General features: G+C 41.7%; 1 protein-coding gene across 1 annotated transcript in view; it reads left to right on the top strand.

Moving 5' to 3' along the window:
• Nucleotides 1-1,135: 1,135 nt before the first annotated feature.
• The window catches only part of SLC1A1 (solute carrier family 1 member 1), a 92,199-nt gene continuing 81,397 nt past the window's right edge, over nucleotides 1,136-11,937 (top strand). Inside the window, exon 1 of the mRNA XM_019478189.2 lies at nucleotides 1,136-1,300. Coding sequence (XP_019333734.1) covers nucleotides 1,210-1,300 — 91 coding nt within the window. The 5' untranslated portion in view covers nucleotides 1,136-1,209. The remainder of the gene's footprint in view (nucleotides 1,301-11,937) is intronic.

Below are 11,937 nucleotides of genomic sequence, written 5' to 3'. Positions count from 1 at the left end.
GCTTCTAGTTTCTTTTTACCTGAAGAAAAATGTGTGCTGTGTTATATGTGTTACATCCAGGATGTCTGGGTGGGAAGTGGGGCGAGGGGCTTTTATTTTATCTGGAGAAGTACAAGAAAATCCAAAGCCAGTTCCTTCAACCTCTACACCAGCTTATTGGAACATTATCCATTAGCAAGTGCAGCCGAGAATACACAGAGGTAACAACAATCCTGGCAGAGAGAGGTAGTTAGCTGCATTTATCTAAGGCAGGGCAGGGTGGCATCTTGTAGCCCAGCGGTTCCCAATCTGTGCTCTGGGCACCATCACTGTCACGCAGACAGCCTGTCAGTGGTATGTGTTAACAGATTCATTATAATTACTTTATATGACAAAAACATGCTGGTGGTCCTTAAGGATGTATTATTTTCAATTGGTGGTGTGCAACCTGTCAGCATTGGGGAACTGCTGTTGTAGATGGGCCAGTTCAGAGAGGCATAAGCGTAGATGCTCTTCCATCCAGGAAGAGCACACACCCACTGCAGATGCTTCCTCAGCCCCACGAAGGGTTTTTAAACCCGAAAGCTTGCTAAGAAAAAACATTGGAAGTTGGTCTAATAAAAGATCTCGGATTCACCGGAAGAACCTTGCCTGCCTGTGTCCTTTACACCAGCACGGCTACAACCTACGCCCCTGCAAGCACAGATGCAGCACTTAATTTACCAGACTACGATGACTGGCCTTACCTACATACCCTACCTCAATCTGCCCCCAGGATTTCCCGTCCCCCACCCCTCTGCCGTGGGGGAGCTTGATACCCTCCAGGTTCCCACGTCCCCGCTCCGTCCCCTGCCACGAGCCCCCTTGGCCCGGTGAGGAGGGAGCAGGGAAGGCGGCCAGGGCCTGCGCCCGCTGCTCTTTCCCAGGGGCGCCTCAGCAAAAGGGGGTCGCGGCTCCCTTGAAAGCCTGCCCCTCGGCTGGGGAGGCTGCCGGCCTCAGCGCCGCTGGGACTGCAGCACGGCCAAAGAACAGGGGCGGTGGGGCGGGGTGAGGGTTTACCGCCCCCCGCAGGGATGCCTCTCGCCCGCGGGGAGGAGGTGGCCCCGCCCCGCCCCGAGCGGGCAGACACGCGGCGGCGGCGGGCGGAGCCGAGCCGAGCGAGCGAGCGAGCGCGGGGCCAGCACACCCCGGCGCGCACAGCAGCAGCAGCAGCCGCCGCCTCCCGCGGCCATGGGGAAGCAGGGCAGGAAGGGCTGCGACTGCAGACGCTTCCTCCGCAACAACTGGCTGCTGCTCAGCACCATCCTGGCCGTGGTGCTGGGTGAGTCCGCGGCGGAGGGGCTGGGGACGCCTTTCGTGTGCGCGGGGAAGAGCCGAGGGGTCCCATTCCCCTCCCTGCCCGGGCTGCACCCTTGGCTGCCGCCGCCTCCCGAGCAGGGCTGCATCCCCGCTCCGCGGAGGTGCCGCTCCCTCAGGGGCAGCACCGCCTCCCCCTTCCCTTTCCGTCAGCCCCTCCGCTCCTCGCCCTCCTGCGGCCCAGGCATCCCCGAGCCGCCCCCGCCCGCTCTCCCGGGAAATCCTCGGGCGCTGGAAATGTCCGGCTTCACCTAAGGAGGGTTGGGGCTTTGTCAGGCACAAGGGCTTTGGCATGGGGCAGCCCACCTTCTCCGGCTCCCAGCCGGCTTACAGGGAAGTCACGGCTTCAGCGTTTTTGTCGGGCTCCTTAAATCATAGGTGCAGAGAGATACAGCATGCAGACAGACACAACGCATACAAATCGAGCAGCGCGTCCCGCTTTCTGCCTCACAATCGGAGTGTTGGGGGGGATCAAGCCAAGGACACCCCTCAGATTTCATGCCGGCTTTATCTGCTCCACGTTTCTGCCTTTAAAAGATGTCTCCGTTGCAGTTTCAAGGATCTGTGCCACAAACCTCTACCCATAACCATGTAACAAAGCAATTGTAGGCCCCCTATTTTTTTTTCTCATATGAAAAAATCTGCAAAGGTACCAGATTGATAGATGCCAGCAATGAAAAAAAAACAAAGATAATGTTTCTCTGGCAGCAGTTACAAGCTTTCTCATTTGCATGCTAACCTGTCAGAGCATCTCCTTGCTGACAAGAGAGATCTTCTCTAGGAGACAGCAAGGTCTTTATTCTGAATGGCTTATTTGGTCTTTGGGTTGTAGGCTGAGGCTGTCAGCAAACTGTAGGGGTGTTATTTTGGATCTGGACATCTGTGCACGGAGAACACAGGCCACCAACTAGCTTTAGGTTAATAGTTTGAGATCATTTTTGATGGCTTGACCAACAGAAAAATTCTGTTCTTTCATCAGTCCCCTGTGCCCTTCAGTTCCCATGTAAAGAGGTTTTAAATGGATTCCAGTTGTAGAAACAGGATCATCCCTTTAGTTTGTCCCCTCACAAATTCTTGAGGAAAAAGAATGAATGGCATGAATATCCGAAGTATGTGATCATAAGGGAGGTGTTGAAGTTCTGCATGACACATGTAAAGATATTATTACATGGGATGTGGTTTTTGTCACATCTCCCACCTATTTTCTTCTGAATGACTATTTTATGACTCACTGGATGAGGAGAGCATCCTTTATTTTGTTGTTGCTACAGAGACTCGCTTTACTATTTTGTTGCCTAACTTTTCGGTGTGGTGAGATTAATGACTAGTTTGATTACAGGTGTTTGCTAAAGGGAATTTTTAGTAGTTTGCAATTCCCCTATTGCTTTTTATGAACTAGTCTGCAGGCAAAAGTTAGTTCATGTCTCAGTGTGTCTGTGCGTGTATTGTCCTTCAAGGGCTGGATTGATACGAGTGCAACACTCAGTTTGGCACCAAAATAAGCAGCCAGATTTTTTAAAGAGTTCAACAAGCTGGATGTTGAGTGCTTTTGAAATAATCTGGCTGGTGAGGGCGATATGTGTATGTACTCTTAGTGTACTATTACTGTGATTTACTTATACACAGTTGTCAGGTACATTTTTATAGGCTGTAATAGTTATTATTTCCTAGTTATAGAAAGAGTACCAAACAATATTCCTTTTCACATACTAGCTTCAAAAATATGTTTAGAAATAACGTTTATGGTTTCATCTCCGTGAAACAAAAAATAGCTGTTCACTCCAAAGCAAGGTTTGCAGTGCAGTTCATAGGCATCTCATAGGGGTTTGGTAAGGTAGGAATTTTAGAGCATATTTTTCTAAGGTTAATCCAGAAAGTAAATAGTCAGCTCTCATCCACTTTAAAAGGGAACTGCATACCTAGGTGCCCTTTATACTTTTGAAACTTCCACCTATGTATTATAATTAACAGCAGCCTAGAACCTAAGAACATTTTGAGCAGTTAAAAATGGCATTATATTAACAGAGTAAATGAGTTTTATTTCAAACTATCTTAACCTTTTAGAACCAAGTTTCTTATTAAAGCAAGCCTCATAATCCCTGCTATGTTTTTAATGTTTCTTGGAGATGATAATTTATCATATACCAGGACAACAAAGAACCTCTGTAAGAGTTTAATTGCATTACATGTCATAATAAAATGTCATCTCCTTATTACAGCCTGAGGAATGTTTGCAATATACCAGAACACCACAGGTTTCAGAACTGCAAGCCTTTCAACATTAAAATTGCATATATATTGGTTTTCTGCATACTAAAACACAATGTAAAATTAGGAAATAACCTTTTTCTTTATACAGTTAGTTTGAAGGTGTAATATAACATTTAATAAATAGGAAAACTTCATTCAGAGAATATTTTGATGATAGAAAAAATATTTTGCCTGTTTTAGAAAAGTATACACGGTGAAGGGCAGATAACAAATGCTGCTAGTTACTCAAAATACCATTAAAACTGTTAAACTCTATATACTAGAAAGTTCCGATGCTCAAAAATTATTATTATTTGATAATGTTATCCTTTTTAGTGATATTTTCAATATACTAAGGAAGATAGGTAAGCTGGAAAAAATACCCACCCATCTCTATGATAACAGACTAAAACTCACCAAAAATCTTAAACTTTTCCCCCTTCACTTGTAATTACTTTCTCTATCATATAGGAGGCATTTACTTACCCACTTGCACTATTTATCATTTCACATGAATTACTTTTTAAAGAATTTACCTTGTACAGTTTGGAATTTGTTTAACATCCTGGAAAAGATCTATAACTTGAAGATCTACACAGAAAGCATTTTTAAGCAATCTTACGCTATTTCGATGTGAATGCATGCATCTGCGGTTTCGGAAGGGTAAGAATAAGATATAGTGCTTGGGACTGGGAAACTCAGTTATTCTTCCTGCTGTAATAGAGATTCGATTGCAAGTTTAAAGGGCTCTAGAAACTAAAAACCAGGTTCTGTTATTACATTTATGGTTTGTATTGTAGTATCAGTTATGAGTTCCAATGATAAACTAAAACCCCATAATATAGGAGATATGCAAAATGCTTTATGCCAACTAGTCCCTTATTACACAAGGCAGACGAGGTTCTTTGGGTGAATCTGATATCTTTTATTAGACCAACTTAAGTAGTTGGGGGGAAAAAAATTTAAGCAAGCTTTCGGGTTCAAAAACCCTTCATCGGGCTAAGGAAGTTACAGCAGTTGGATGGAATGAAAAGTAAAGAAGCCAGCAGCTGGGCTGGTATGCATACAAGATAGGCAGTCAGTGAAGATGTAAATTATCTCACTGATATCAGTGGACCTGCCCAATATCAGCAAAGCTAAAAGGATGTGTCCCTAAGCAATTTGATGTTTTCTCGGCAGCACTGAAGACAAAATGAGAAAGCTCAGCAGCTCTCTGGCTGGCATAGGTTCCTTCCCCTTCTGAAGGGATGAGCCTACTTAGCCAAAATACTGTTTACTGGCCCCTCCGTTCTAAGCTGAGAGAGGCAGTTAGCTGTGTTAGTCTGAAGTCAGACAAAATCAGAGATCTAATAAAATGAGTTTGGGCTCACAAAAGTTCATGAATACTTCTCTGATTTAATCACTTCATTTCTGTCTATGCCAGGAAACAGTAGCAGGTAGCTTGCACTGCAGAGTAAAGGATCTCTACATTCTTACGTCCCAGGACAGCTGAAGAACCAGTTATCTTATCTAATAAATGCAACTTAAAATTTCATTTATATGGACTTCTTTTTAAAAAGTCATATTACTTATGGGTTTCATAATAATCTCAAATGTGATGCAAATTAATTTACCATGAAGTAAAAATGTCCTGCCTATATGGCATGGATGACAGTTGCAAAGAGAAAGTTGAATTGAAATTGTCATGGAAGTTTGAGAAGGCTGCTATTTTTATATTTCCTTTATCAAAGGATCACTGCAGTAAAGTCATATGATCAATGATAAATCTACAATGATTATTTCAGAATAAATAAATATTTATTCAGAAATCCATAGATCATGGGCCAGTACCATTTAGCTTTGGGAACTTGTGCAAAAGAACCGTCCATCTTTTATAGAACAAATCTTTTACGGTAACTAATACACCATATCCCAGGCCAAGCCATTAAGTCATATTAGAAACCAGAACAGTGTTAAAAAGTTCATAGTTAATTTATCAAATCTACTTAGCCTTTCTATTGACTTACAGAATATCTGTAAATAGACTGCAGTTTCATTAGAACGTATTTATTTATTTTTTCAAATTTACTTGGCATATATCATTTTAGAGCTTATTACTTTATGGAGGCTTCATGCATATGCTAAAGTTTTTGTGCTAAGTAATTATAACTGGTCAGATATGTAATGTGATTTTCTATTCCCTGATTGGGTGAGCATGAAAACACTTCTAGTATGAATTAAGAATTTGGCTTCTATGAATACGCTTATAATTCTGAAATTTCCCTTTAACAAATATCTGTGCAAGTAAATGTAGTTACCCAAATATTCATAAAAAGGACACAAGAAATATAATACCTAGATATTCATGAAGGGCAGCACTTCAGAAGAGACTGGATAGCAAGTTCCAACTTCCACAGCCAATTTTAAATCCCATCTACCAAATGAGAGTAAAAGCTATATTTTTTGGAAGTGGGGAACAATGTTTCTGTGTAGTCATTGAACTGTTTGCACCAACATACTTCTATACTACATCCACCTATTCAATTACGCACCTTCAGGACTTTCCAAATACTACACAGAACACCAGTCATTATGTGAGAGAAACCATGATGTTTGAAGACAACAAAACTTATGTGGCAGGAGTTAAAAGAAGTATTTGGAATGGGGATGGAGGTAGGATTTGGGGAAGAAGAGGGAGCTATCCAAGGTAGCTAGAAAAAAAAGCAGAAGTGGAAAAGAGAAAAGACAGAAAACAAGGGAAGAAAGGAGAATTGAGGATGTAGAGAAGGAGAATGTAGAGCAATGAGACAGAATGTCAGTGACAAGGAGAGAAGGGAAGATGGTACGAGTCATCCACCATGAGAAGTTTTGCCAGTGACTGCAGTAAGTGCAGGATCAAACCCTTAGCTTGTCTAGTCCCCTTATGGGAAGCTTTATGTCACTAATGTCCTATTCTTTTTCTTTCCTTTATATCTAGGATAAAATAAATATACATAGTCTGCACTAAGAAAAGGGACATTGGAGAAAATACAGGAAAGACTAACTTTGAATTACATAGCTATAATTCCTTTTCAAGATGTTAATGATTACACAGGTCTCTGGGACATTACTTTTGTGTGTTGTGATGTCACTTGTATACACCAAAAATTCCCCATTGCCCTCAAAATAGGATTAATTAATATTTCCTAATGATAACAGTTGTCTATATTAGGTATTACTCACAGAAAAACTACATCAAAAGAACCTTAATTGTGCAAAGCCAAGCACACAGAAGTTAGGAACTGCCTGAATTAATGTTACACAAATTAGAGAGAGTATATTTGTTATATTCTTTATTGTATGTGCTAGACAAACTTGTGATGAGACCTCATTGATTATGTTTACAAAATGTTTTGAAGAAAATTTAGAGAGCTGTAAATATTATGGTAAAATATTCTGTGGGTACAAACCGACATAACTCCATTGAAGTCATTAAAACTACTCTGACTCAAACCAGTTGACAATCTGATACAAAATAATATGGAACCTGACCCAAAACCTATTCAAGACAATTGAAAATTAAAAGGAACTTTGGATTGGGCTCAAATGTTATATTGCCATACATAATTTATATACAGTATAATATCTATTTTAAGAAAAATGTATCCTCTGGGAGGTGCTTAACCCTTCTTTAGTGACAGAACTATTAATTTTTTGGTTGGCATTTCTATGGTGCCAGCCAGAAAACCTGAATGCTTCACAATACCTAAAATTAAATTGATGAAAATAAATTGATGTTTATCATTCCTGTTTGCAGGTGAGTAACTAAGGGACAGAAAGATTAAGCTGAAATGCATCCACTAATTTTGGGATCCATGCTTAAGGAATTTAGGGCCTGATATTTTTAAAGAATTCTTCTTTCATTATTATTCCTATCCTTTGCTTTAGAAGCAACAGTAAGCCTGAATGAAGTGCTTCTATTCTTTCCATTCCTGTGGTCTAATATTCAGAGTTCCAGATCCTGTTCTGTCTCTGAGGCCAAGTCTATATACTACCTCTCTCTCTACCACTAAGAAACAAGCCCTCCATACACATTCCTGTTCCACATTTGCCTGAGCCCAGCAATCAGAGAGCATCAACAGCTTGAAGGTCTTGCATGCAACTCCCGGTGCTGCACTTCGGCTGTCCTGAGCCCTGGGCTCAGCTCCCAAGGCTATATGTGTATTTTACTAATTAGAATGTAAAGCAAAATCTACAAACAGCCTCAGGAGCAGGAGTTGGCCAGAACCCAGCACTCCCTCCCCTCCCCACCGTGCCTTCCTTACTGAGCTATGGAGTTAGACGCCATCCCATTAAGAAATTCCAATATGCACAATGAGGCAGGGATTTCTTAGAGTGATAACTTTTATTGGACCAACTGTTTAGTTGGGATAGAGTTGGAAAAGTTTTCAAAGGATGTTTTACAGAAGTGTTGATGTCTTGAAAAAGAATATCTTGCATTCAAAAGCTTGTCTAACTCTATCCCAACTATACAGTTGGTCCAATAAAGGTATCAGCCTAAGAAATCCTTACCTTTTGCATAATGTCTGAACCATCACAGCTACCACCTCACTCTTACACTACCGTGACATTTACAGAGAAAGAGCAGTTTCCTTCCTAAGGTAAAAAATACAAGGCAAATCTGGAGAGCTAGGCTATTGCCTCAAGGGCCTGACCTATACGTGTAGGAAACAACATAAAGCAGGCAGACATGCTCTGTATTTAATTATTGAATGGCCTTTGACAGCAAATTATACCCATGGCCTTGGGAAATATTCAAGCCCTAACTAGACAAGGAAATACAAAGACAGGTCACCCTGAATAAGGGATGGCTTAATCTATCATGGAGAAATATCTTTGTACTTGGAGCACAAAGCTGTATCTAAGGAAAGCAACATTTTGTCATGAATGCATCTTACCCCTTGAGGGAAATCTCTGTATGCCATGTTGGAGCATGTGATGCCATATGTAGATCTCAGCCAAATGATCAATTGTGTTTTATTTAAATGGTAATATAAGAGTCAAGTTGTGGCCATGATGGTCTAGAAATTATAGAAGGGGAATGATTTCTTAGGATGATATCTTTTGTTGGACCAACTATGTAGTTGGGATGAAGTTAGGCAAGTTTTCCAAGCTTTATTTAAACAAAATTTATAAAGTGTTTTTGTATGCGGGTGTGGTGGATTTGTGCCAGTCACTGCTGTTTCATGGGATGGTTGCTTCTATTATTAAAATAATTTCTTTTCTACTCACCACACACTCCCAGACAGTAATATTTTATATTTTAAAGTGGGTGAGACTCTAGATTGCTGGGGCTTTTACCTTTTCCCCCAGCAACAGAAGCAGAACTGTTAGCCTGGAATCTTTTCATAGATTTGGTTTAGTCTCTAAAGACACTCTAAAGTTTAGTCATATTCTAAAATATGGTTATGGCATTAGAGGGATCCACATTTCATGTGGGATTTTCCATAATGCTGAACACTTAGCCTAACTCTATTCCCTTTGAAGCAAATGGTAAAACTCCTATTTATTTCAGCAGGAGCAGGGGTAGGCCAATGAATGTTTTGAAAAATCCCACCCTACTTGTGTCTCTCAGACTCCCAAATCATATGTTATTTGCTCACAAGAGTAAAAACAAAATCTAGGATCTGCAAATGAAGCTGAGCTCTTCTTAGCTTGTGTCATCACTAGTAGTAAAAAATCTACAGCCCAAAAATCAGACCCTACCTACACCTGGACAGCTACATTTTCTTCACTGAGATTTGCCCCTGCAGTAGCAACTTGAAGGCTACTGAAACAGTCCTGTGCCTCCTAGCCACATGAGCCCAGCTGGAGAAGTCCTGTGCATTGGCAATGCATAGGGGGTGCATGTGCACCCCCTGAGGTTGGTGGTACATGCCCTGAAAGAAGCACTGCCGACGCTGCCAGTGGCATCTGCAGGCGGTTGCTGCTCGCCACCACCCCCCACAACCGCTGATGATGTCTGTGGGCAGTTGCCAACCACTGGTCAGCACTCGCCACCCCTTCCTCCCTGGCGCTGACACTGCTGCAGCCACCTGCGGGACCTTTCCGCTCACTGCCACCACACCCCGCCACCTGCGGGTAGTTGCTATGCCCCCCCAGCCTTCAGGGGCACACATCGTTCATGATCCTGTGCCACCTGGCTATAGGAATTGGGTACTGGGACACTGGCCCTAGAAGGTGAGCTGGAGCAGCCCCATGCTGCCCAACCATAGAAGACTGCTCCAGGGACTCAAAGACCACTGCTGCTCCTGCCAAGTCCCTGCACCTGACACCTATGGCCAAACAGTGCAGGGCTGCTCTAGCTCAGCTTCTAAGGCTGGTTGGTGTAGAGCTGCTCCTACCATGTACAGCTCCTACAGCTGGATGGTAGGGGGTCTTCAGCTCATCCCCTATGACCAGAGGGACAGGGCTGTGCCAGATGCAGCAAAGACTTTGGTGGAGGTAGGCATCATTCTGGTGTCCCCTTTAAGTGGTGCCTGAGGCCGACGCCCTTCTTACACCTCCCAGTTACACTACTGCATCAAACTGAAACTGAAACAAAGCCATCTCACTTTTAGTTGCATGGAGTTAGCAGAGCTAATAGGAGTTTTAAAAAAGTACAATTTTTATTTCTACCACTATAGTAAGAAGAGATGACTGAATATACACACTAAGTGTGGGAGCACATGAGCTGAAAAATAAGGTGACATTTTATAGCTTGTTCTCTTAAAAGAACAGCCATGCTTTAAAATTCATCCATGCTGAAACAGAATCCATGCATAGGATAACTGGAGATACTGGGATCTCTCAGAGAGCTCACTGATGCAGTTCCCACGACAAGGATTGACATGTAGGGAGGAAAAAGCAGCAGAAAGTTTAAGGCCACCCTGTCTGACAGACACCTGGTATTTCCCAATTAACTGGAATACAGCCTTCAGGATTGTAGCTCGCAGAAAGTACCACTAGGTTCTTTGGGCAGGCAGGTTCATATGCAAATTTGGCCTGGAATCTCCAACAGAAGCTTAGAATTTGTTGGTTTAGACTGATAAGCCATTCTATTCCAGGTAGATTTAAGTAATGCAAAAAGCAAATACCCTGTTTGGAAACCATAATAAGGTTTCTTTCCTTGCAATTTCCGTTTCCTTGTTTCATAATTCACTGAGTGCTCTGTTACCCAAACTGGGGCTCTCTCTTCTCAGACTACTTCTGTGTGCTTACACAACACCTTTAAATCTTATAAACAATAAAAAGATGAATCATTTTTGGACATACATTTTGAAAGCAGAGCTATTTTTATCAGAAGGGAAAAACAAGATTTGACTAAAGGTGAATTCTTGTCTGTGTGCAACACCGTTGCGTCTGCAGCAGACACCTGATTTTATTAGCTTCCTTTCTCTAAATCTGCACATATATCTTTCATTAATTTGGAATTTATAATGAAGGCAGACCTGACGTTCTAAGTCAAGTATGATAGTCTGGAAATTTAATAAAAGGCTTCAGTTTCTTCCTGCTGTGATCATGAGCAGCATGAATGAAACCGTATGTCACCACATACCATGTTATATTTTTAAACAGTTGTGATGCTTATCTCCTTTTCCTTCCCTATCAGTCAGTACAATTCAATCTAGTCCATTTATACGTAATAACGCAGAAGGGCAGACTCTGCACCAAGTTGTAAGAAACGGCTTCTCTAAAAACGTCTCTAGATTTACTGTAAGACACAAAATACAATGAATATTTGATGGTTTTATATGAAACATTTCATGTTAGTGTTGAGGGACAACAAACACTCTGAGACTAGAACCTTCCCTATGCAACAAAGCAAAGGATAATTGAAGTTAAATGCAATTCCATTTCTTTCATCCAGAAGCTCTTTTCCAAACAAAGCAATATCCATTCATTCCTTTGACAGATAAAATGTTCCCCTGCCTCATTTGTATATATATATTTTTAATGTGTAACTTTGGGCCCAGATATACCTACACAACTCACACTAATGTCAATGGTGTTTGAGCAGAGAAACTGAAAGTGCATTACAGAATTTGACAAGATTGTTTTTTAACAGAGGATGCTTTGGAAGTAACAACCCTGAAATCCATGTCCACTCCATAAAGTCCAAGTTTAAAGCCACTGAAATCAGTGGAGCATTCTTGTGCTAAAACCAAAAAAAAAGGAAACCACTTGCAAAATGTTTATCCCTGGCTATTTCCAATCGCTGTCTGAAAGAAAATTTATAGGAACCCTTGTGCTATTTTCACATCCCAGAAAAATCATAAAGAAACCCTCCCCATATTTCTCCAATAGAGATAATGTTTCAATTGAGGTTAATCACAGATAATATTTGCATTGCTA

The sequence above is a fragment of the Alligator mississippiensis genome, chromosome 3 (assembly GCF_030867095.1).
Source record: "Alligator mississippiensis isolate rAllMis1 chromosome 3, rAllMis1, whole genome shotgun sequence".
Taxonomy (NCBI): domain Eukaryota; kingdom Metazoa; phylum Chordata; order Crocodylia; family Alligatoridae; genus Alligator; species Alligator mississippiensis.
Note: the sequence above shows the minus strand (reverse complement) of the source record. Positions and strands in the feature narration are given on the sequence as shown.